The sequence below is a fragment of the Magnolia sinica genome, chromosome 13 (genome assembly GCF_029962835.1).
Source record: "Magnolia sinica isolate HGM2019 chromosome 13, MsV1, whole genome shotgun sequence".
NCBI classification, from domain to species: Eukaryota; Viridiplantae; Streptophyta; class Magnoliopsida; order Magnoliales; family Magnoliaceae; genus Magnolia; species Magnolia sinica.
The window spans coordinates 22,101,051-22,128,010 of NC_080585.1; the positions used below are offsets into that span (position 1 = coordinate 22,101,051).

The window sequence follows — 26,960 nt, forward strand, 5'->3', positions numbered from 1 at the left end:
ATCCGGACCATCCAAATGAAGCTTAAGCAAGAAACAACCCTAGTCATGGAGCTAGGCTACAATGTGAAGCCGTGCACTGTCCTAAAAATCAGGCCAACGCAACTGTCCATGCGTTTTCGCTGCGTGCGCAGTTCGGTTCCGCTGCAAACTGCGGAAATAGTGTCGGTTCTACCGACTCTTGCTGCATAACTGATTCCACTACCCCTGACACCTATAAAACAGAGAGAGAGAGAGAGAGAGAGAGAGAGAGAGAGAGAGAGAGAGAGAGCGTGAGAAGGATCTTATCTTGGCTTGGACGTGAAGCACAGAAGGGTTGGAGAGAGAGTAGAGTTGTTTCTTTTTCTTTTTATTTTTCTTTTGTTTATTTTATTTTTTGTTTAAGGGATTTAGCCTAATCATGTTGCTAGGCTAAACCTCTCAGATAGGGCTAAGAGGTGAAGCTTGTAGCGTGATTGGGGTGTTAGTTTTGCTTTGATTCATGGTTATTGAACTCTTATGGATTCTAGTTTGATTATTAAGGAATACTTTTAGTTTTTAATAGTTTATTGTGACTCAAATTACAATAGATTTGTAATAGTTTTGAGTATGTTCTTTTCATTATGAGATTGTGAACTTAGGAGGCCCTGTTGTTTGCCATAGTTTCCTAGGCATGGTTAGGTGATGGTTAGGTGACAGAATCACTTTCAAATCTTCACTAATCTTATCTGTTGATGATTAGATTCATGAGAAGTTCAAAGATCTGACAAATCTCTTGTTACCAACTGGATAAGATAAGACTCTGATTCCAGTTGTGTCCATGAATCAGTGTAAGGTAACTTCTCAATTACTACAAGTGGATCCTTGGCACCCTAGTTTCCTACCTTTGAATTTTACAAATTTTAGTTTCCTATTTCACCATTATTTCTTCAAATTACAGTCGATTTAGATTTCATCTTAGTCTAGTTCTAGTTCTACTTAATTTCAGATTACGTACAAGTTTTAGTCCCTTGGGATTCGACCTCGGTCTCACCGAGTTTATTACTACATCACAACCTTATACTTGGGGAGTGAACATAGGGCATGTTTGGATGCCTGTAAGTTGGGTAAGTGGGAAGTGACTTACAGGTGATGTTTGGGGGAGAAAATTCACCTATAAGTAACTTACAACCTATAAATCACATACAAGCAAATCTACTAAAAAACTACTGGGGAATGGGGGTAAGAAGTCACTTCCCTGTAAGTGACTTTCACCTGTAAGTAACTTACAACTTAAAATAACTTACATGTACCCAAACAGGCCCTCAGGTACAACATTCCTTATCTGGCTAGCTTTTACTTGCAAAATCATAGTGACTCAGCACTCACGTCAGCCACTTTTAAAAAAATTATTCCTAAAACCTTTAAATTTACATAGTATGGTTCGCTCAACCATTGGAATACTATGATTTTTGGGTAACCTTTTATGTTGATGAGGTCTATGAGTTGAATGGGATGGATGGCTTACAAATAGCCGAGCAGGCTCCATACAAAAGTAATGGTCGGTGTTCCATCTCAACCTTTTTTAATGAAATGGGCATTGAAAGTTTTGGATGGTCATGTCTCTCATGCGTCTTGGTTTTTAGATTGAAAATGAGGTGGTTCACTTGATAGGTTGGCTCCCAAGGAAGTTTCACCCACATGGCTTTGGGTTCGTGAGACCTACAGGAGAGACATTAGCCTAGCTCTAATTACCAACAACAGTACATTTAGATTAAAATGTTCATCTCAAATATATAATAAATATAAATCTTGATTATTAATAGAATATAGGGTTTTCTTTACGATTCAAATAACAGCAAACGTCAAATCAATTAATTTAAAGATTGTATTTTGTTAAGGTAATTGCATTTTGATAATTTCCACATGTTCAAAATCAATCATTGCAATTCAATTCGAGAATGCATCCAAACATGCAACATCGAGCAGATTTCAGAATATAGTGTTATATCTAATTATAGACCACACCAGCATATGTCGGGTAGCTATAAGGACCGCGTTATTTAGTCAATAAAGCAGTCACGCGAGTGGTGATGACTTCGTGGAAGAAGACCCGACTTCTGTTTTAGTCTATGGTGACTCGTCCTCTCACATACAGCTCGGTAATGTAGAAGGTTTTTAAGACTCGAACTCAGTCATGGTGTGATTTTATGTTTGCTGAGTCATGGCCCACCTAAGTTTTTTATTGGCATGATTTTATTTTATTTTACTTTATTTATCTAATGTGAACTTGAGGGATAGAACACGATGGACGGTGTGGATCAGAGGCATAGATCTATAAAAAGAGATTAACGGCGTGGATAAAATATTAAAATGATCTGTAAAAAGATATTAACGGCATGGATAAAACACTTACATAACTGTGGACCCCACAGAGCCCTGCCCAGACGGATTGCCGTCCAGGCGGGGGTAGGACGCAATCCGCGTCCTTAAGTAGAGGGGTGGTTGCACGCAATTCACGCTAACTGAACCTGTTCAAGGGATTGTCGGACATTAAAGTATGGTGACGGTTGCCTGACCGTATATGGGACCCACCGTGATGTCTGTGAAAATCCAAGGATGGCCCCAGGATATTTTAATTCATTTTTTGTCCTGTGCTGTAAAATGATATGAAAAAACAGATGGAAGGATCCGATAGCTACAGTTATCTAATCAAATTAAGATAATTAAACCGGTTAGACACTCAGCTATGCATCGAGCCGAGTCGAGTCGAGGTGGGCCAAGCTTGGCTTGGCTTGTCGTGATCTTCTCGAGTTTGAGCTGAAGCTTGAGCTTGGCCTCGAGCTTACTATTGAAGCTTGGCTTGTTTGCTAAAAATTTCGAGTTGAGCTCGAGGCGAGCTAATGGATTGAGTCGAGGCGAGCTTACCTCAAGTTGAGTCGAGCTTGCTCCCAACCTGACCCAACCCATAACCTGCACCTGACTTAACTCAGCAACCCGACCCAACCGACCCAACCCCCAAATCAAATATTTAATTAATAATAACACACACACATATATAATATTAGATAAAACCATAAATGGTACTTTGTTGTTGATACTGAGAGGGAGAGAAAGAGAGAGAAGAGAGCTTAAGTGAGTGTAGGCTGTACGGCTGAGACAAGCCGGGTAGACGTTGAGTCAAGCTCAAGCGAGAGAGAGAGAGAGAGAGAGAGAGAGAGAGAGAGTGGCGGGTTAGGTAAGGAAAGGAAATGGTATAAGAGAGACGGACGAGTATGATAGGGTTTATGTTTTAATTTTTAAAAATTTTAAATATAATATAATATACATTAATAATAATAATAATATATTTGAGTCGAGCCGAGCTCGAGCTCGAGCTTCGAGCCAAGTCGAGTTCGAGTCGAGTCGAGCAAAACCCTACACTATGTTTTTTAATTTTTAATTTTTTTAACACATGCACACACACCCCACACAATCATGTTGGTGAAATTTCACTACCTATGTTTGAACTTGGCTTGTTTTCAAAACGAGCTGAGTCATATAAAGCTTAGCTCGCTTGATTCATTATTCAAGTCAAGTCAAGTCGAGGTAAATCGAGCCAAGCCGAGCAAGCTTTTCAAGCTAGCTTGGCTCGTGCACCGCCCTAGTTAGACGGTTTAATTTTAGACGGTGTATGTTGCATGTACGATGTCTTTAGTGGTCCACAGCCGCGGATTAGATACTGACTAGTTCAGTAGCCAATCTAGCTACCGAAGTGATGCCACCAGTTTTTGTAGGCCCCATTATGATGTATGTGTTGTATCCACACCGTCCATTCATTTGGAGAGATCCTTTTATGGCATGAATTAAAAATCGAAACAGATCCAAAGCTCAAGTGAACCCCCCTATAAAAAACAGTGGAGATAGTGGTGCCTACCGTTAATTCATTCTTAGGCTCACCATGATGTTTATTTGATGTAAAACCTGTCTATGAGTTAATACAGACATGGTTGAAGGGAAAACACAAATATCGACTTGATCGAAAAACTTTTTGCCCCCGAGAAATTTTTAATCGTAGACTTTCAATCCCCACTGTTTTCTGTGGTGGGGTCCACTTGAGCTTCGGATCTGCCTCTGTCTTTGAATCATGATCTAAAATGGTCTCTCGAAATGGATAGACGGTGTGGATACTACCATACATCATGGTGGGGCCCAAAAAATCTGATGACGTCACTTCAGTAGCGAGATTGCTACTCAACCAGTGAGTAGCTAATCCGCGTCCGTGGTCCACATGAGATTTAGATCTGCCTGAAATTGGACTGCGTACTGGGTAGCTGTTATGTTACTGAGTAAATTCAGTTGGCCCTACAGTGAATGTATGTGGGTTATCCACGTCATCCATATATTTTTTTCAGATCATTTTAGTGGTTAAGTCCAAAATAGAAGTATGTCCAATGCCCAAGTGGACCACACCACAGAAAACAAATGGAATAATGACTTCACCGTTGAAACCTTTCTAAAGCACATATTGATGTTTATTTGTCATCCAACCTATTCATAAGATCACAGAGACATGGATGAAGGGACAATATGGATGTCAGCTTAATTCAAAACTTCTGTGGCCCTCAAGATATTTTCAACGGTATAATTTCAATTCATACTCTTTCCCTCGGTGAGGTCCATTTGAAAATTAGACATACTTCGTTTTTGGGCTCAAGCCCTGAAGTTATATGTTAAAATGGATGGACGGAGTAGATAAAATATTTAAATTACGATGGACCCCACAGAGTTTACTCAGTGCGCAATCCGCTTCCGATCTGCCTGTGGCGTGTGCTGTGTGATCTACTGGGGCGGATTCGTTAGTTGGACATAACCTGTTATACAATGTAGGAGCAGACTAGTAGCTCTGGGCACCTTAAAAAATGGTGGAGGCTCTGCAAGACTGCAACCATGCGCATGGCATAGCTATAAATAGACGGTCCAAAAACTAGACTCAGCTATGGATTGAGCATAATCAACCTAAAAATCAATCACAAGTTAGTATTACCTTTTTAATTTTCCCTTTGAACTACTCACTGTTTTACCCTTAACAATCCGCCATTAATTGAATGGCTATAAATGCTTAATCAGAGTGATTTTAGGGATGTCATTCATCCACAATGGCACCACATTTTGACCCATTGTAATTGCAGCACATCAGTGCCATGTATGAGGATGATAAGTCATTTCCAACTTTTAAAATGTGAAAACACTAATGGAAGAGTATAACACAGGCCATGAGTTATGAAGACTTATATAATCATACCTAGGCAGCAGCGTGTGACCTTGATATGCAGGAAATTCTGCATGTGGCATACATTATCCCAAATGTGTATGTTTTACATGTGATGTTCATCTAGTTTAGATAATTATTTTAAGGCATGAGACAACGAATGAAGCGGATTGAAATCTTAAGTGAACCATACCATAGGAAACAGTGGTGATTGAAAGCCTACCATTGACAACTGGCCGACCGAGTGGAGATACCTCATTTCAACACTTGAGGTCTTGGTATCGATCCCTAGTGGGGGCGGCTAGCATGGAGTGTGTGTCCTGACATTGGTGTGTACTAACAAGCTAACCCATAAAAAAAAAAAAAAAAAAAAGCTAGCCTACCATTGAAAACTTCCTACAACATGCTGTAATATTTATTTGCCATCCAGCTTATTGTTTAGGTCATTCGGACCTAGATGAAGTGAGATATAAATATCAGCTTGGCCCAAAACTTTCGTAGCGCCCAAGAAGTTTTTAATTGTGGGCATTTAATCATTAATGTTTATTGTTGTGTGGTCCACTTTGGATTTAGGTCTGTCTCATTTTTTGAATGATCTAAAATGAGCTGAAAAAATGGATGGACAATGTGAATAAAACATATGCATTATGATAGGCCCACAGAGCACCATTCAGACTGGCAACATCAGTATACAGTATGTGTTCGATGCTGAGACGATCTTGTGGACCCCTCGTATCTTCAAGCGTACTCATCACAATAGATCCAAATATCAAGTGAACCATGCTGCATAAAGCATGGGGATTGGACGTCTGCCATTGAAACCTTTCAAAAGTTTTAGAACAACTTGATATTTGTTTTTTCTTTTCATGTGTGACCTCATGAGCAAATTGGATGGAAGATAAATATAATAGTAGGCCCTATGAATGTTTTAACGGTAAGAATCATTTTCCCAATGCTATTTTTAGTGTGGTCCACTTGAGCTTTGAATATGACTCATTTTTAGGTAATGCTTTATTGTCCTACTGCTATTTTTTGTGCCGTTCACCTGAGCTTTTAATATAACTCATTTTTGGGGAAAGCTCTGAAATGAGTAATGCCGCAAATGGATTGACAATGTAGATATAATAAATATATCATTGTGGGGCCCACTTAACTTTGATCTATATCCCGACACTCTCCCCCTCGCAAGCCACGTACACACACTAACCAAGTTGGTAGTGTGTGACACACCATGCAATCCGCTTCCGCTCCGGTGGACCCCTCCATGCGTCCTCATGGTGCTTGGCCTGAAACAGTGGCAAAATGGCAAAATGAGAGGGCAGTGTCCCAGTATCGCTCTCATCGTACTAAGTAAATTCTGTTGGGCCCACCGTGAATGTATCTGGTCTATCCACGCCATCCATCCGTTTTTCCATCTTATTTTAAGGGTTGAGACCAACATTTAAGCATACCCAAAGATCAAGTGGATTATACCATAGGAAACAGTTAGAATAATGACTTCCACCATTTTAACATTTCTAAGGCCCACAGTTATGTTTATTTCTCATCCAACCTGTTAATAAGATCACACAGACATGGATTAAGGGAAAACACAAATACAAGCTTGATCAAAACTTCTGTGACCCCCAAGAAATTTTCAACGGTAGATGTTCAATTCACACTGTTTACTATGGTGTGGACCACTTGAGGTTTGGATATACTTAATTTTTAGGCTCAAGCCCTAAAATTATCTGGTAAAATGGATGGACGGAGTGGATAAAATACATAAGTCATGGTGGACCTCACATAGTTTACTCAATACGCTCATCGTAATGAGTTACTTAGTACGCAATCCGCTTCCCCTCATTTGGCATAAAAATCAATGGTGATTGAGTGTCCTACCATTAAAAATTCCAAAGGACCCATCCTAAGATTTCTGCAATATTTATTTGCAATCCAAGCCATTGATAATGTCAAAATGATCTGGATAAAGGGAAAATAAAAAGATCAACTTGATCCAAATCTTATGTGGCCTCAAAAGTTTTTAATAGTCATTCATCACTGTTTCTAGAGGTATGGTCTACCTGAGATTTGGATATTCTTAAGGTTCGGGATCACTTTTTAATATGAGATGAAAAAATAGATGGACGATCTGGATATAAAATTTTAAAAAATAAAAAAAAAATAAAATAAAATACATCAAGGAGGGTAACACTCACCGAGTAACAGCTAAACTGCTCCCAATGTATACAGCCAACCAAAGGTAAAACTGACTTTTCTGCTGTTAATGGCCCAACCAGCTAAGCAAGCGCTGGTGTAGGCAGCCTGCAGGATGTATGTGAAATGGATAGATGGATTTTGAAAAGTAGGTTAAAAGCAAGAGATTCATGGTCCATAGATAAAAAGGTAAGCGGTAGTAGAAAAACCCCTTTTAAGGGGGGAGCGGTGGTCCATAGAAGCTTGAGAGAAGATACAATGGTCACTAGCTAAGGGAGAGTACACCACAATATGGTCCATGTATTTTGGTACCATGTTATACCCTCACCACGTATCAAGTTACAAGATAAACATATGTGGTTATCTTATGTAAGGGGATTAATGACGAGTACACCACATTTGCGTTAATGGATCGACGTTAAATTTCTCAACCAAGAGACTCATTATGCCTTGACTATGATTGACTTAAAAATACATCAATCTGATTAACCCTTAGATATGAAGATGTATACAAATAAAAAATAAAAAATCAAGGTCTTAATTACATGTGCTTTGAAGCAGTTTATGACATCATCATATGACTAATAAAAGTAGGTGTAGATTACTTGGCCCTTAGATCCTAGTTGCCAGATCTTCTAACCATATGCAGATTACTTGGCCCATTTTCATCTTTTGAATTCATGAGTCTTGTTCATGTAAGGAGAACAGAGAAACTTGGGCGCACGGCTGGGTTGAGGTTCAACCTGGGATGGCCTGATCTCAAGAGAACCCAACCCACAGCTAAAGCCGGCCTAAGTTCTTGGGTGGGGATCAACCATGTTGTGTATATGGCATCCAACCCATGCATAATAAAATCCCGTTCATGGTCATGGGATACCCAACAAAGGCCCATATAAACTATCTGAGCATTGTCATAGAAAACAATGTACAACTATTCAAAAACGTCTAAATTCATGCAGTGGCTATATGATAGTTGGATCAACTTAATTATTTAGGCGTCCGACTTTCATGATGTCTCACCTAATGTACAAGTTGGATAGTGCTTGCATCTTTCATGATGGGGTTCAGTAGTATTGAGCATGTACATCTTCCATGATGGAGCATCTAATTCATGATTCCAACACACGCTGCATATGTAGGACTGAATGGGCCACGTGCCATTGGAGCATCTAATTCATGATGGAGCATCTAATTCATGCATCTAATTCATGATGGAGCATCTAATTCATGATGCCACACGATTAATGTATGGTTACCCGATGCCATGGGATCTGAATGGGCCACGTGCCATTGGAATAAATGCGGCTCACACAAAGCAAGTTTGAAAGTTGTGTTGGTAGAGTACATACATGACAGTTTAAATCGCACCACATCGGGGCAGGGTATATATACTTCTTCCAAAGAAAGAGGCCAGTTCCTCTACAAATATTGTAAAACGTATTTATACTACAATACGGTGTGTGGGGTCCAACATGATGGAGGGCCTACATCTACTCCATTCATAAGGTGTGGCCTTTCAAATTCACCTTATTCCAAAAAATCAGACTGATACAACATATAGGTGAGTCACACCATAAGGAACAATTGGAATGGGAATGCACATCATTAGAATCTACCATGCATATTGTATGTGGGGCCCATAGTATTTTGTATAAATCATTCAATCTATTCATACGACGAGCCTAGCCAGGACTAGTGTGTTTACACTCAACCTGTAGCAGTTAGCTCCAATAAATAAGATGTCGCCACGTGTTAACATGCCTGTATGAAACACCAAAAAAAGACATCCACGGAGCGCAGAGAGATCATGAAGATCTGAAAGACACCTCTGCCGAATATGAGTATTACGCTAAAAGTGTTATAGCTCCAGAGATGTATATATAATTGAAACCCTAGAGGCAATCATCCTTCTAGTGACTTATGGGCAGAAGATGTAAGCCACACATCCGTAGAAGAGTACACATAACTTAGTGTAACGCTAAGGCAGTGATATATAGTGACATATGGCTAAAAATGATTGGCTAGGGACATGCAAAACTTGTTAACGATGTGTTAAGTAGAGAAAATACCCAAAAAATAGAAATATAAGCAAACACAATAATACACTAGATGGCTAGCCTCATCTTGATTTAAAAGAATATTAGGCCGATGCTGCTATCTGTCAATTAGTCAATCTCAAAAGCTAAGGGAGCATACGCAAGGCCACTGCAATTCAAATTTATAAAATAAGCATAGACTGAAGAGCTTCTGGCCCTTACAAATTCAAAAACACAAACTTTTTGTTAAGCTCAACATCATCTATCAAATCCTTTCATTGCACGTGGACACTTATCTTAGTTTAACTTAGCCTAGTTTAGCCTCTCCAATTTTGTCGAGTGTAATGTTGTAACTTGTTCAAATCAATTAGCATAGCTTTATTTTAGTCTTCTCACTTTTGTCTAACGTATCGTTGTAACAAGTCAGAATTGGTTTGTTTCATTGTCCACGACCCTGCCATTGGATTCTAAATTCCCAAGTCCTTAGTGATTTCATAAGCTATAACTTGTTGTTGAAACCACATGTCTCTGGACCATCTAAGTTTAGACAATTGTCAACCATCTGTAGTCACTTACTCGAATTGTTGTCAATAATTGCTTGTCTTATTTACTTGTTTGTCAATTGTAATACTTTCTTGTTCAAGATAATAAAATCGACACTTAGTATTTAATTTCTTAGTTCTTTGAGTTTAATTTGTTGATAAATGCTACAAGCTATCACCATGGTAATAAAATATTCTTGTTTCAAGGTAAAATAACTCATCTGAAGAGCTAAGTACCATTTCCTTTACAAATCACAATGGCGGGGTAATTAAGCCAATCTTCTTAGATTTAGTATTAATCTAGTTATTTTGGTGCCTAGAGTCACGAGGTGTTCAGTTCAATTCAAGTTATATATGACTCTAGCACACTTGGTACATACCGACAAACACGAAATTTTATGAACTCCTTTTGTTGAGCTTCCATTTTGACAACACTCTACTACACGTGGTAGAGTGTTCTTTAAATGGAAGCTCAACAAAAGGAGTTCATAAGATGAACTTTTAAAGACATGATAGTGGACTTGACACACAATATGGCTACATAAAAGGCTTACTTTGTAGAGGTTGTCCAACAAGTGATTAGAAATAATCCAAAAGTGAGAAAATAATTTAGAGTGGTTTGGAAATGCACGTTCCCACACTTTGTTGTGTTTTAAACTATCACAAGAGATGGAATGAGGTTTTCAAGAAACCTATTTCTTTTTCTAGGTTTTCCACAAATTCAATATTCAAATATTTAAAAATTTTATTAATTTATAATACTTTTTAAAACATTTTTTATTTTAGCCATGAAAAGGTCAAGATATAAACACTGCCATCAGATCGACATTTGTGATGGTGATTCCCCACCGCAGAATTTGCTCTCGATGCATTAAATGATGAATATTGGAGAATCACATGGCCTGGACCGAGTATCTCTCTCATGCTGATTCTATGCATCACGCGCATGTGGACCATCGAGATCAAAACATAGGCAAAGGATCAACGATCGCGGAAGATCCGTCTATTGGGTGGTCTGGATCATCCGATCAAGAGCCTGGGAACAGATGGTGATGAAATAATAAGAGGTTCTACATGCATCAACTAAAAATCCGTTGATCCAGACCGTTGAGAACAACCAAACAGAGTAAATTAAGGGCCCACCATCACACGGTCCAAATCTATGATTGGATCATCCGTACATACACTGAAGAAATTTTAGTCAAGCCAACCTGAGTCAATCAACTGCAAATGATGGCATGAAAAATCCTCCAAGATGGCCCACCACATTCGTCGTATTTGGAAGCGGATTGCCTTGCCTTTGACCCCAGTGAGTGCAGTGATAATATTGCTGTGCCAGGGCTGTGTGGGGCCCAGAAGGATGTCTGTGACAAATCGACTCCGTCCATCTGTCTTGTAAGAACACAATAGAACATAAATTTAAAAATCAGGCAGCGACAAAACTCACGTGGACCATCCCACAAGAAACAGTGGGGATTGAACTCCAGGGGTGACAGAACTTTTGTATCAGGACAATATTTTCGCCTACAGTTTATATGCGTTCTAATAACCATATGAACGGTTTGGATTGCATATAAACATCATGTTCAGCTCCAGGAATGTTTCAACGGTGGAAGTTTCCGTTCCAACTGTTTCGCCTCGGGTGCAGGGATATCACTGTGCCCGCTGTGACAGGTAATCCCTTTCGTCGTATTTTCCACAGGGAGCGGATTACGTGCAGCCCCGGCCTCACCCCAGACAGTACGTACTTACCGTGGGGCCCACCGTGATGTATTTATTCTGTATCCACACCGTCCATCCGTTTTTCAGATTACGCTAAGCTATAATCTCAAAAATGAAACCAGATCCAAATCTAAGGTGGACCATACCATAGGAAACAGTTTTGGATAAAGCTGATATTTGTTTTTTTTTTAATAAACATTAATAAAACATTACTGTAAACCCTAGGAAGTTTTTATCGGTGAGGCATTCAATCACCTAGGTCCACCCGAGATTTGAATCTGCTTGGTTTTTGATATCATTCGATTCGATTTTGAAATAGGTCCGGACTCGATATCGAGTCCAGCCTGGCCTGGACTGATCCGGACCGAGTCTGATTTGGTCGGAAGTACCAAGTCCGGTCGAGTTGGCTCTGAGCCGGACTGAGAGATGAGGGAGAGAGAGACCGAGAGAGTGGAGAAGAGAGAGAAGAGGAAGGTCGAGGCTGAGAGAGTGGAGAGGAGAGAGAAGAGGAGGGTGAAGGTGGTGGGTGGTTGTCGGGCTTGGAAGATGAGGAGGATGAAGGAGGGAGAGAGATTTTGGGATCGGGTCAGGGTGGGATGCGGCGGGTAGGGTTAGAGAGTTGGGTTTCGGATCGAGTCGGGTCTAACCGGATTGAGTTTCGGGTTAAGTCGGGTAAAGTTACTAGGTAACATGAACTTGACTCAGTTTGAGTTCGGATTTGGCGAAGCGTACTCGGTTCAAATCGACTCACCCATTCGGTTTGAATCGAGTCGGACGAGTCGAGTTAGCCGCATCAAGTTGTCCGGTACCCACCTCTACTTCCAATAGGTTGAATAAAGTCACTCGCTTACTTAAGAGACGTCACCAATTTCTATGACCCCATTGTAATATATGGGTTATATCCACACTATTCATCCATTCGGAGAGACCAATTTAAAGCATGATCTAAAGAATGAGTTAGATCCAAATCAATTTAAGACATGATCTAAAGAATGAGTAAGATCTAAAGCTCGAGTGGACCCTGCCATAAAAAGCAGGAGTTTGAATGCCTACCATTAAAAACTTGTACAGGTCATGGTCATATAAATTTTTGATCAAGTTGATATTTGTGTTTCTTTCTTTCATGTCCGTGTTAACTTATGTATAGGTTAAATCTTAAATAAGCATTACGGTTAACCTTTTAAAAAATTCAATCAAATTTACTCTAGCTTTAAATTTATCTCAATTTTCATCTCATGCCTTCAAATAATCTTCCAAAATGAATGGACAACATGGACACAATACATATAAATTGTTGGTGCTCACATAGCGGAGCCTTTTGCTCCTCAACCTGTCATGCCCATACCCATTTAATGGGGTACTATAATGGAAAGCAGTTTGGCTGGTGTGTTGAGGTTATCAAGTTCTATGAGTCTATCATGAGGTGTATGTTATATACCTGTATCTAAACTGTATTGCCCGCTGGATCAATTTGATATTGTTGGGTTCCAATCCTTGTCCGAGTGGAAGACTCCGAGGAGTTTCAACACAAGGTCTTCGGTTCAAAACCCATAGGTGGTGAAATCCCACTATGGCGTGCGTGAGTGTGTGGCGGGTGCGTGTGTAAAAAAAATAAAATAAATAAATTGATATTGTTTATTATTATTATTTTATTTGTTCCTGTCATTTTGGTTTTTTTTTTTTTACTTTATCTATAAATTGGATGGTAAATAAATATAGTAATAGGTCAGGCAAAGGTTTCAACAATGGGAATCATTGTGCCCAGTGCCCACTGAAGCCGATTGCATCTGACCTTTGCTAGTACAATAAGCCGTACAACCCCCACTCTTGTGGGGCCAACCGTGATGTGTTTATTTATCTACGCTGTTCATTTATTTTCTTAGATCAGTTTAAAGAATGAGCTCAAATTTGAGTCATATCCAAAACTCAAGTGGAGCCCACCAAATTAGATTCTTGCATTTAATGTAACTTGTTATTTGGTGTGGTCTACTTAAGAGTTGGATGACCTGGATGAACAGATATACCATGGTGGCCCTCATAGGAGTGCTGGTCGGCCGGTTTATTGTCAAGTGGAGGTCGGACACAATTAGCTTCCTATTCCCAAGACTACATGGGTTACGGTCCACTTCAGCTCCTTATAGTCAAATGGACTGACTGAAGGGATAAAAAGTATATACATCATTGTGCCCAACTTGGTGACATCAACGCAGTACCAAGGTTAATGGTGTCGCTACTGGATAGTACTCCGCGGACTCCATAATTATTATGTATTTTATCTATGCCGTGTTAGGACTTGTGTTGCGGTATCACACAGATATGAATCTAGGATAGCAATCCAAGAGCGTCAAGCAATCACAAGAGAAACACAAAGATTTAATGTGGAAAACCCTTTCGGGAAAAAAATCATGGCACAAAGCGATAAAAATTCACTATGAAAATATAAATTACAAAGAAAGAGGACTTACCCGATTCAAACAACATCGAATCTTACCATTGCTACACCCTTTGATAATCCTAAAACTTTTTTAGAAATCTTTGAAATACTTTTAGAAAGTCTTAAAATACATTAGAAAGGTCCTAAAGACCTCTATTTATAGTTTAGGAAACTCCACTTACGCACCGACCTTAGAAAAGTTCAGAAATCGCCTTAAATTTACGCAATCCGCGCGCAGTTAGTTGAGCCAAGGCTTCAACTGGTCAAATGACCCTTCAATTGATCAAACTTGTCCATCGACTGGTTGAGCGATCCGAAAATCCAAATAGATTGTTGCTGGAATTCGAGTCAAACGGGCTTCGACCAGTCAAAGGGACCTTCGACTAGTCGAGTCAGTCCCTCGACCGGTCGAGCAACATGGACTAGACAAATTTAAGACATGTTTTTAACAACATGCTGTCCATTCATTTTAGATCATTATTTTAGGGCATAAACCTAAAAAATGAGATTGATACATAAACCACGTCATAGGAAAACAGTGGTAATTGAACGTCAACCATTAAAAACTTCCTAAGTTAGGTTCATTGTAATGTTTATTTATCATCTAAACCTGTTGATTGTGTGACAGAGACCTGGATGAAGGAAAGTACAAGTATCAACTTGATCCAAAACTTTTGTGGTCCTAAGAAGTTTTTAAAGTTGTGTTTAATCATCCATAGTTTACTTTAGACTTTGATCTTTCTCATTTTTTGGTCTCATGGCTTACCATAAGTTAAAAATTAAAATAAATGCACATTGTAGATATAACAAAAATATTATTGCAGCCCAAAGGGCACTGTCCAGCAGGCAATCTGCATCTCTATTATCGGATAACTTTGATAGGACACGCTAACGTGGGCAATGAGAAACTACACTAAAAGGCATGTTTGATTTCCTGAAGTAAATGTAAATGCACGGTATATGAGTAATAATTATTTACCCTTTCGCTGATTGATTTAACTCGGCTTGTTTGATTTTCCAATGAGGTGGTAAATGCACTGTAAATGACTAAATGATTATTTACCGCACTCTTCCCTGTATTTTATTTTGACCGCTAAATTTTTGGATGCAAAAATGAAAAAGACTTGCAAAATAATTGTGAGTCCCACTGTGATGCATGTCATTTATCCAAACCGTTCATCCATTATGCCTGCTAAATTAATGGTATGAGCCAAAAAAAATGAGGCATATACAAAGCTTTAGTGGACCATGCTACAGAAAAAAGCGAATAAAACACTTACTGTTAAAAACTTCTAAGGGCCACTGTTTCTTTTGGTGTGGGCCACTTAAGTGTTGGATCTACATAATTTTTTAGCTAATGTCTCAAAACGTTGTGGTAAAACGGATGAACAGAGTAGATATTTCATATATATCACCGTGAGGTCCAAAAATTTTAACTAGCACTTTTGAACCGGTTTGTCGGGCAAGAATTTTCAAAATTTTCCAAATGCGTGAAAGTGCGGTAATTACCGGTACTTACGCTTGCATTGAAAAATCAAAGGACCCTTACTGTTTTCAATGCTAAAAACGGATGATGTTGCCAAATATATGTGGGGACCACTGTGATGTATGTGGATTATCCACACTATCCATCCTTTATGCCAACTAAATTTAGGGCATGAGCCAAAAAAGGAGGTAGATTCAAAGCTCCGGTGAACCACACCCCAAGAAAAAGGGAATCGAGCAAACAGTGTTGAAAACTTCTTAGGGCCACTGTTTACTTCAGCATGGGTCACTTGATTGTTGGATCTATCTAATTTTTCGTGCTCATGCCTCAAAATGTTATGGTAAAATAGATGGACAATGTGGATATGTAATATACATCACGGTGGAGCCCACAATTTTAAGCATATCGTTTTGGACCTTTTTTTGAAGCATAAATACTTACCTATTTTCAAAGTGAAATTGTAATAATTGGTTATTTAGAGTGAGTTTGGAACCGTAGGATTTCGGTGTAGGGTTGCGGATTCGGTGCAGCCCTAGGCTTACCAAAGTCTGTGCGACTCTTACCATGTAGGCCCACTTTGATGTATGTATTTATATCTATACTGTTTATCTATTTTTTAAAACCATTTTAAGTCATGAGCCAAAATTAGATCCAATTCTCGGGTGGATGTGGATGATAACGTGGGAAACAGTGGGCCTTAAAAAGTTTTTAATAATAGGATGTTCAATCACCACTGTTTCTTATAATATGGTCTACTGGAGATTTGGATCTCCTTCACTTTTGGGCTAGTTCCCTAAAGTGATCTGGAAAAACGTATGGACAGATTGGATATAGAATAACTACATCAAGGTGGGCCATTGGTAGTGGTCCCAAGTCTTGGGTGACTGGTGAGGCTGGGGCGTAACTAACCCGCTCCCAAGTTCGCATGGTGTTGCCCTCCTATATCTCTATCAGCCTGACTTGTATTTTGATCGTCAACCTGGTGAGTTACACCTTGATTAACGGGTTTGATGAAAGATAAACTCCATGGTGGACCCCACACATCCTATTCCCATTGTTCCCTGTGGTGTGACCCTTATGAGTTGTGTATGGAGCTGATTTTTTTCCTCTGTCCAAGAATTGAGAATAAAATCTGATGGACGGAGTGGATTTTACATACATGGTGGGCCTCACAAACTTGGGTGTTGCAATTGCCGCTTAAAATAGGTGCTGTAGAGGATTTCGTGTGGTATGTCCCACTTGAATTTTGTATCTACCTTATTTTTGGGCTCATATTCTAACTTAATCAGTAGTAACTTATGAACGGAGTAGATGTTAACATGGACATCTAGGTGGGCCCCACAAACTTTGGGACATATACAAGGGGTTACACGAAACTGGAGTCCTAAGAAACGGGTGGATGTTAAAATTGGGAGGAGAACGCGACTTGGCTGCGACCCAAAACCAGCGATGTGGGTGGGAACCTGACCGTGGGCGCAACCACGATGTATGCATTGTATATCCTAGCCGTCCATATATTTTGTCAGCTTATTTTAGAGGATGGTCCCAAAAATAAAGCAAATAAAAATATCAGGTGGACCACACCACAGTGTCATTCTTTCTCCGTGGGCCCACCTCTATGCGGTCAAAATTGGGCCTTTCTTTCTCCGCAAGTAATCAGGCCCGTAAACGACAAACTCTCAATCTCCGTATCACTGGCAGGTCGAGCAGCAAGACTAGCTAGCCAATGGACGTCACCAAGTTATGTGGCCCCATCATGATGTATGTTTTGTATCCACACCAACCATACATTTTTAGAGATCATTTTACGACATGATGGGCCCACAGAAGTTGGTGACGTAACTTCAGTTGCAAATCTCGCTGCTCAACTTGTCAGTATCTAATCCTCGTGCCATCCATGCGTGTCCCGGACGCGGATTAGATACTGACAAGGTCAGTAGCTAAATTGATAGTGAAGTGACGTCACTAAGCTGTGGACCACACCATGATGCAGGTGTAGTATCCATACCGTCCAACCATTTATAGAGATCATTTTTACGGCACAGGAAAAAGGAAATAAATCTAAAGTTCCAAGTGGACCCATCACAGGTGAGAGCAGTAACACCCACCGTTGAAACATTTATAGGGCCTACCATGATGTATTTTTGAAATCCAACCTATTTATAAGTTAACATATATATATATATATCATCTTGACCGGAAACTTTTGTGGCGCGTAAGAAGTTTTGAAGTGTGGATGTCACTGTCCCTACTGTTATACACAATGGGTCCATTTAAACTTTAGATCTATCTTATTCTTTTCTCGTGCCATAAAACGATCTCTCCACATGGATGAACAGTCTGAATGTAACAAATGCATTGGATATAATACATGCATCGTGGTAGGGTCCACTGAGCTATCGTAAGTATCTATATACCAGACTTCTCGTAAAGGCGCTACCTCTCTCTCTCTTCCTTTGTATTTCATAGCACCCTTTGTCTTTCTCCCCACTGTTTTCTGTGGTAGGGTCGACTAGAGCTTTGGATCCGACTCATACTTTGTATCATGCAGGATCCGACTCATACTTTGTATCATGCATTAATATGATCTCTCCAAATGGATGAACGGGTTGGATACAAAACATACATCATGATGGTGTCACATAAGTTGGTGACGTCACTTCAGTAGCGAATCTCACCCTAGACGTGCCACCTCTCTCTCTCTTTCTCCATATATATATTCCTTTGTATTTTCACAGCACCCTTTGTCTTCTCCTTCCCTTCTCTCCCATGCGCACCACGTTATCCTGCACCCTCCAAGAAAGCCGCCTCCTTTGCCTTTGACTCTCTCTCCTCTTATATACATAGCTTTCATCTTCATTCCGATTTTCAAATCCAAGGCCACCCATTTCAGAGAAAACCCACATCAATGGCTACTTTCAATGCTTGAAACGATGGCATGTTCATGCTCTTCTCACACCCATCCCCCTACATGCATAAAGCCATTGCTTTTCTCCAAAATCCCATCTTTCAACATGGCTTTTCAGCCTCCACCCATCTTGCTTTCATTCTTCTTCTATCCATGACATGGGTCATTAAGGGATGTTACATGGGTGTCCATGGACATTCAAAAGAGAGGCTGAAAGACGGTAGCTTTTCATATTACAAACCTGCCCTTTTCTCTTCTTTGGGTCTGTCTCTGTTTCATCTCGTTATTTGCATTCTCAACTACTTTGTTTGGTATCAATATGGTTGGTCTGATGAAAATCTCTCCACCCAATTGGATTTGGCTCTTAGAACTCTTGCTTGGTTCATGATCTCAGCCTACTTGCATTTCGAGTTCCGCAGTTCAGAAGAGGAGAAATTCCCAATCGTTCTGAGGATTTGGTGGTTCTTCAACTTCTTTATGTGTTGTTCTTTCGTTGTTCTGGACCTGGTTTACTATCAGAAACCCGGAATTCTGCCCACACATATGTGGGTTTTGGATTTTGGGTCGGTTCTGGTCGGTTTGTTCCTTTGTTACGCTGGATTATTCGGAAAGAAGAACGGAGAAGAAGAGGCGCGCCTTCTTGAAGAGCCTCTTTTGGATGGGAATAGCATTGGTGGGTCTCGCAAGAAGAGTAAAAAGGATAATGTAACTCCATATGCAAATGCTAGTCTGTTTAGTCTTCTTACTTTCTCTTGGATGAGTCCATTGCTTAAAGTCGGTTATAAGAAGACATTAGACATCGATGATGTTCCTCAGCTTGCTGATGACGATAGCGTTAATGGGCTCTTGCCTGTTTTCAAAAATAAGCTAGAAGAAGATAATAGTAATGGAGTAGGAACACTAAAATTGGTGAAAGCGTTGTTCTTCACTGTTTGGAAAGAAGTGCTGTGGACAGCTTTGTTCGCGCTTGTATACACAGTGTCTTCTTATGTGGGTCCCTACCTTATCGATGCCTTTGTTCAATACCTCAATGGCCGTAGTAAATTCGCGAATGAAGGGTATGTTTTGGTTTCCACATTCTTCATTGCGAAGATTATCGAATGCCTTTCGCAGCGGCGTTGGTCCTTTAAGCTGCAGCAGGCTGGAATCCGGGGCCGAGCAGTTTTGGTCGCAATGATTTATAGGAAGGGTCTGTCACTGTCAAGCCAGCCAAGGCAGGGCCATACCAGTGGAGAGATCATAAATTTCATGAGCGTTGATGCCGAAAGGGTGGGGGATTTCAGTTGGTGTATGCATGATCTATGGATGGTTCCTGTGCAAGTTACACTGGCTTTGCTGATCTTGTACAAGAATCTTGGGCTGGCTTCAATACCGGCTTTTGTTGCAACTGTGGTTGTTATGTTGATGAATGTCCCGTTGGGGAAGTTGCAAGAGAATTACCAGGGCAAGTTAATGAAATCTAAAGATGTACGGATGAAGGTGACGTCTGAGATCCTTCGAAACATGAGGATCTTCAAGCTCCAAGGGTGGGAGATGAAGTTCTTGTCTAAGATAGTCGAGCTAAGGAAAGATGAAACAAGCTGGTTGAAGAAATATGTCTACACCTCGGCCATGACAGCATTTGTCTTCTGGAGTGCACCCACATTCGTGTCGGTGATTACGTTTGGAGCTTGTATGCTTATGGAGATACCACTAGAATCGGGAAAGATTCTATCTGCTCTTGCGACATTCAGGATATTGCAGAAGCCCATTTATAATCTCCCCGATACGATTTCCATGGTTGCGCAGACAAAGGTTTCTCTTGATAGAATTTCGTCGTTCCTTCGCCTGGAAGACCTTCAGCCCGATGTTGTAGAGAGGCTTCTGGAAGGTAGTTCTGAAGTTGCAGTTGAAATAAGCGATGGGAATTTCTCTTGGGATCTCTCTTCTGCGAATCCTACTTTGAAAGATTTGAATTTCCGAGTTTTGCATGGGATGAGGGTGGCTGTTTGTGGAACAGTTGGGTCGGGAAAGTCGAGCTTGCTTTCTTGCATCTTAGGAGAAGTGCCGAAGATATCTGGGACCATTAAATTGTGTGGGACCAAGGCCTATGTTGCTCAATCACCTTGGATACAGAGTGGGAAAATCGAAGAAAATATATTGTTTGGTAAGGAAATGGATAGGGAGAAGTATGAGCATGTTCTTGAAGCGTGTTCTCTGAAGAAAGACTTGGAGATTCTATCATTTGGCGATCAGACTGTCATTGGCGAGCGAGGAATCAACTTGAGTGGTGGCCAGAAGCAAAGAATACAGATCGCACGTGCTCTATACCAGGATGCAGACATTTATCTGTTTGATGATCCTTATAGTGCTGTCGATGCTCATACAGGAACCCATCTATTTAAGGTATGTCTTATTTTTTTCCTCTGGATTTTGTTATATTTTCACATGTTACATCCCTGAAATTAACAACTAGTCCAATATATTTGAGAACAAACTGTTCTCATTTGTAGTAATATCAAGTGATTTTGTTTGATCACAGCTCACAAACGACATGGTAAGCTATTCACATAGCTAGTAGTTACGAACATTAGTTTAAAAAAACTGAATATGGAGACCTCGATTTGGTTTATTGTGCACATGAATCGGGATGGCTTAAATATCGGTTGGGTTGGCTCAAAGATTCAGCTGGGTATTTAAATAAACACGCATTCCTCTATCCCTATGAAAGGTTTTCAGGATAAACCCTGTTTTCCCCATTTAAAAACTGAGTTGGAAAAGTGGCCACTCCTCAAAATTCAGCTGAGTTGAGTCGACCAGACTGAGTTTTGAGTTAAATCGTCGGTTTTTGGAACTACAGTTGCAAATTTAAACCCCACCCAAAGGACTCCTACTTATTGTTTTGCTTCTTTGAGCATTTGGGTAATTTTCATTTTTGAAGAGCTTTAATACATGTAACCAACCTCTGAATGACAGGAGTGTCTGCTCAGGATTTTAGGATCGAAGACGGTGATCTATGTTACCCATCAAGTCGATTTTTTGCCTTCCGCTGACCTTATCCTGGTGAGCACTTCTCTGTTTCTTTACTTTGCATTGGTTCCACAACCCCGGATAAGTGCATCACCAATGCATAAGGAAAAAACCTTTCTCTGGCTTGGCAGGTAATGAGAGATGGGAGGATTACACAAGCTGGAAAATACAATGACATTCTTAATTCAGGAACAGATTTTATGGAACTTGTCGGTGCACATAAGCAAGCCTTGTCAGCCCTTGATTCTGTGGAGACGGAGCCTGACTCACAGGTAAGTAATAGTGCGGAAGATGGTTTGTGTGATGCTGGAAACAGAAAACAATCCCAACACAGAGACACAGAGAAGAGAGAGGATCAGAATGGTAAAATGGATGAAATCGTCGGGCAAAAGGGGCAGCTAGTTCAAGAAGAAGAAAGGGAGAAAGGCAAGGTCAGCCTATCGGTCTATTGGAAATACATTACAACGGCTTATGGAGGAGCTCTCGTACCATTTGTATTGCTGGCCCAGATTCTCTTTCAGGGTCTTCAGATTGGAAGCAATTACTGGATGGCTTGGGCGGCTCCTGTCTCGAAAGATACGAGAGCTCCAGTTGAAGGCTTGGTTCTTATTCTCGTCTATGTTGCTTTGGCCATTGGAAGCTCCATTTGTATCTTTGTAAGATCGTTGCTTCTCGTTACAGCTGGATATAAGACGGCGACTCAATTGTTCAATAAGATGCATATGTGTATATTCCGAGCTCCCATGTCATTCCTTGATTCCACTCCAAGCGGACGAATCCTCAATAGAGTAAGAGACCTATATACTTCTTTTCAGGATTCAAGCCATGGGACCAGACTTATTTGTTATTTTGAGGCCACTATGGCTATGCATCTTTATGTAAGCTGCCTTTTTCTTTTACAGGCATCGACTGATCAAAGTGCAGTAGATACAAGCATTCCCTTTCAAATTGGGGGAACTGCCAATGCAATCATTCAGCTGCTGGGAATCATTGCTGTAATGTCTCAGGTTGCGTGGCAGGTTCTCATCGTTTTCATCCCTGTTATTGCAACCTGCATTTGGTATCAGGTAATGCCTGTAGCTGGGTCTTCTTCTCCTTGAATTTACAAAGAATTAAAGGACTAGATACAAAATGCAGACAGCTTAAGACATTTCTTTTTGTTCTCTAATTTTTAGTTTTTTAAAATATTTTTAAAGTTTGCTAATCTTCTAAGATACATATGTACACAATCTGATCATGGATCACTTCAATCCATAATAGAATGATGCTGTAGCACGATAAACTTCAGGTAACTTCCTCTTATTTTTCTTACGTTTGTCATTCCACAGCAATATTACATACCGACAGCACGAGAGTTAGCACGTCTTGTTGGAGTCTGCAAGGCTCCCAACATACAGCACTTTGCTGAATCTTTATCAGGATCGACGACAATCAGGAGTTTCGATCAGGAATCAAGATTCATGGATACGAACCTGTGTCTGATCGATGGGTATTCACGACCCAAGTTTCATACTGCTGGCGCAATGGAGTGGCTGTGCTTCCGCTTGGATATGTTATCATCCATCACATTCGCCTTTTGTTTGGTTTTCTTGATAACCATGCCAAAGGGTGTAATAGATCCAGGTATAACTTCATTCAAGAAGAATGACATGATATGACATGATCCTCAACCTGAGGGTAGCATCCTCATGTTTTCAGTTCATATATGTAGCATCCAGGATTCAGTGATCTAGCCTGTTGATCAGATGGGCCTTGCCTAAAACCTCCAGATTGGAAGATCCTAGCTGTTCAATCTTTAGCCTATTTTCATTTGGATATGGACCATTATGGTTTCTATTCCTAACAGTCTATTTTAGGCCACCCATGGAAAGGTTAAACATGCAACTGGTCTGGATCGTGGAAACGTGGGCCCCACTTGTATAAACTTGGAACCCGAGGGTACTATACACACCCTCAGAATGAGGATCTTCTATCCATATATTTGTGGAATGACCTCTGACTTCTCATTGATGACAGGCATGTGGAAGTGGAATCTTACTCTTATCTTCTTTTTCAGGCATTGCGGGCTTAGCAGTAATGTACGGACTTAATTTAAACATGATCGCTGCTTGGGTTGTATGGAATCTGTGCAATCTTGAGAACAAAATCATATCTGTTGAGAGAATATTTCAATACATGAGCATTTCTAGTGAACCCCCTCTTGTCATAGAAACCAATAGGCTGGACCCTAACTGGCCAGCGGAAGGAGAAGTTGATATTCATGATTTGCAGGTAATCTCAAGTCTCTTACTGTCAAAGCTTCTTTGTAATCGATGATACCACAAACTCCCATCTTTTAAGAAATTCGTTCTGTTGGATGCATTGAAACCGCTACAGGATATTCATTTAGTTTTGATTTTTTTTCCTTAATAATTATTAATTTTTTCCCCAAAGATGATGGATCACCTACAATTGATTGTAGGCTAACTTAACCTACAACTGTTGTTAGCATGCAAGGGATTATGGGTAATCCCCTAATTAGTTGGTATAAGGCTTAGATGATGATGATGATGACATTGGATGGGTGGCCGGTTCCTCTTTTTCTACATAGTTGCTTTTATGTATCTTCTTATATAATCACACAATTTTCTTCCTTCTCTTTTAATAATTCATGACATCTATTTGAAAATATTGGATACAGGTCCGTTATGCCCCACATATGCCTCTTGTTTTGAGAGGTCTTACATGCACTTTCCCAGCCGGGATGAAAACTGGTATCGTTGGGAGGACAGGCAGTGGAAAATCCACTCTCATACAGACACTTTTCCGCATCGTTGATCCAGTTGCCGGTAAGATTCTGATAGATGGCCTTGACATTTCTACTATAGGACTGCATGATCTGCGATCCAGATTGAGCATCATCCCGCAAGACCCGACTATGTTTGAAGGGACTGTGCGAAGTAACCTTGACCCTCTTGAAGAGTATACAGATGAACAGATTTGGGAGGTGTGTTTGTTTTACTATCTGCATTGCTAACGTATTTACAATATCTTTTCCATGGATTCCAAAGCACAACGATTTGCTGACGTGCAATTCTTTCCTATTTTAGGCTCTAGATCAGTGCCAGCTAGGGGACGAAGTACGGAGAAAGGAAGGAAAGCTTGACTCTACAGGTTTAGTTTCTTTTTGTTTAGCCGATATTTGCTTCATCTGGCCCACTAATTTTCAGAATATGATATATACGCACTAGGGTTTTTTTTTTTTTTTTTGGTGGGGGGGTTCCTTTTGAAACCTATATTGTATCTGCTATTTACAATGTATTACGGAGTCTAATGCCTGATGTGAATGGCAGTGGTTGAAAATGGAGAGAACTGGAGCATGGGTCAGAGGCAGCTGGTGTGTCTGGGACGGGTGATATTGAAGAAGAGCAAGGTCTTGGTACTCGACGAAGCAACCGCTTCAGTCGATACTGCGACCGACAACCTAATTCAGCAAACACTAAGGCAACAGTTCTTTGGCTGTACAGTCATCACAATTGCACATCGGATAACATCCGTTCTAGATAGCAACATGGTCTTGCTTCTTGATAATGGTTGGCAACTTACCAATCCACCTGTCTTCTTCCATCTTTTTTATCCTTTTCAAAGCATTTGATTATTTATTTTTATTTTTCTTTTACTGAACAGGCCTTATTGTGGAATACGACTCACCCAAAAAACTGTTGGCAAACAAATCATCTTCATTCTCAAGACTTGTTGCCGAGTATACCGTAAGGTCAAACTCTAGTTTTGAAAACTTAGCGAATCTATGAATGGCTGGCAATACTTGGGCTGCCATTAGTTGATATACAACCTGATTGATTATGATGATAATGGGTGTGAGTCTGTGACATCTTCTCTTTTGCGCTGTAAGTACATCAGCAATATCTTTTGCTATTTAACTGAAGGTTGAAAATCCCGTTTTGTGTATCTACAATAACATTTACTAAATGGTATCAATCCGACAAACCCGTGGTTCCCAAAAGAATGTCCACAGATAATGGTCAGAGAACAGCCACTTGGTGCAATTTTTTTACCATTGTATCATCAACAAGGTGGGCCATCATTTGGTTCTGGTTGAGCTGCAGATTCGTCTATCTTATTCTATGCGCCAGGAGGTTGATAATGTTTAGTAAATGATATTGGATGCACACTGGTCATGTCCTCATATTATTTATATATATATATATATATATATATATATATATATATCTGATGTTTTTCTTATGCGTTTTTTCTTCTTCTGCAGATCTCATGATTAATCTCAATGACGGGTTGAGAATACATGGCAGGAGTGATTCACAAATGCTGTAGAAAATCTCACGTAGTTCTGTTTTTGTGTGATTCTGATAATACTGTAACCCAAGTTTTGGATGTCTAGGAACTAGGTTTGCTTAAATAAAGCAATACAATTTTTGAGTTATGAGTGAAGGGCAAATCATTTCTTGGCTTTGCTAATGAGCTTATGACCTGTTTGGGTGTTTAAATTTTTTTAGGGCAGATAGGATTTGCTCTTTTCAATTTCCCATTGGGATATCTCAAGTCTGATTTAAAGCCATTTATATGGCAGATGTGGGGATAAGCATGCTTTGCAATCCCGCCAGCGTCTTAGTGAGAAATTGACGAAAACCCAATTACAAGAGATCTGTGAGTGGCTTTGCAGGATCAGCCACAAACCTCTAGGAAATTGGGCACATTATTTTTGGAAATTTAGGGACAAAACCTTTTAGAGCCCATTTGGGTGCCAATTAGAAGATGAGTTCATCTCAATTTTTAGTTAATATTAATTATGTATTAGAGATCATAGTTCATTGAACTTATTTTTTTTAGTTCTTAGTAATTATGTGTTAGAGTTCATGGTTCATATAAATTATTGGTTATCAAGATTGTCTTTTATCCTTATTTGTAACTTCCAGTATATAATTACTGTTAATTAAAATGAGATGAACTCATTTTTAAGCGGCACTAAACAGAGGTTTAAGAAATCAAAATCAATCAATAATTCATATAAAAAATGCAATATTTCTTAATGTAAATAAATTCTAATATAATACTAACCTTGTTTCATAATTCTAGCCATATTTTAATTTAGTATGCCAAAGTTGTGGATTTGCGACGGAATATGACCATCGCAAAAATTGCCTAATTTAACAACGAATTAATCCGTCACTAATGGAAGAGGTCCATTGCCAATCCCTGCGAAAATCTGTAGTTCGTGGAATTTTGCGACAGATCAAAATCCATCGCTAAAATCAGATTTACGACGGATGTGGTCCGTCGTAAAATGGCGACGGACTATATTCGTCACAAGTTTTGAATTTGCAACGGAACAATCAGTTGCAAATTCCCGTCCAAAATAGCAATTAGCAACTATTTTTAGTTGCTTTTAGGACGGATCATGGT

At 39.9% G+C, this 26,960-nt stretch overlaps 2 protein-coding genes across 4 annotated transcripts in view; both read left to right on the plus strand.

Moving 5' to 3' along the window:
* LOC131223212 (ABC transporter C family member 3-like) overlaps positions 1 to 25,980 on the plus strand; it is a 44,507-nt gene extending 18,527 nt beyond the window's left edge. The window contains exon 13 of the mRNA XM_058218531.1: positions 25,807 to 25,980. The gene's annotated coding sequence lies outside the window, so the exon portion shown is untranslated. The remainder of the gene's footprint in view (positions 1 to 25,806) is intronic.
* Positions 18,373 to 25,980, plus strand: LOC131223209 (ABC transporter C family member 3-like). Of its 3 annotated transcripts, none has more exons than XR_009160341.1 (11): positions 18,378 to 20,915; positions 21,486 to 21,572; positions 21,671 to 22,327; positions 22,442 to 22,606; positions 22,868 to 23,162; positions 23,596 to 23,810; positions 24,220 to 24,525; positions 24,629 to 24,692; positions 24,872 to 25,111; positions 25,206 to 25,426; positions 25,807 to 25,980. XR_009160341.1 is itself a non-coding variant. In XM_058218529.1 (11 exons), the coding sequence occupies exons 1-11, from the start codon at positions 18,561 to 18,563 to the stop codon at positions 25,817 to 25,819; spliced, it is 4,485 nt and encodes a 1,494-aa protein (XP_058074512.1). In that variant the 5' UTR covers positions 18,378 to 18,560; the 3' UTR covers positions 25,820 to 25,980. The 3 variants fall into 3 exon arrangements, 2 of the variants coding, with proteins under 2 accessions (XP_058074513.1, XP_058074512.1); XM_058218529.1 differs by having other exon boundaries at positions 25,206 to 25,293; XM_058218530.1 differs by lacking the exons at positions 23,596 to 23,810; positions 24,629 to 24,692; positions 24,872 to 25,111; positions 25,206 to 25,426; positions 25,807 to 25,980 and having other exon boundaries at positions 18,373 to 20,915; positions 24,220 to 24,495.
* Positions 25,981 to 26,960: the final 980 nt, after the last annotated feature.

Coding starts and splice junctions, on each gene's coding strand:
- LOC131223209 (XM_058218529.1), top strand. CDS start 18,561: ATGTTCATGCTCTTCTCACACCCATCCCCCTACATGCATAAAGCCATT. Junction 23,811..24,219: donor TTGATATTCATGATTTGCAG/GTAATCTCAAGT, acceptor TATTGGATACAG/GTCCGTTATGCCCCACATAT. Junction 25,112..25,205: donor GGTCTTGCTTCTTGATAATG/GTTGGCAACTTA, acceptor TTTACTGAACAG/GCCTTATTGTGGAATACGAC.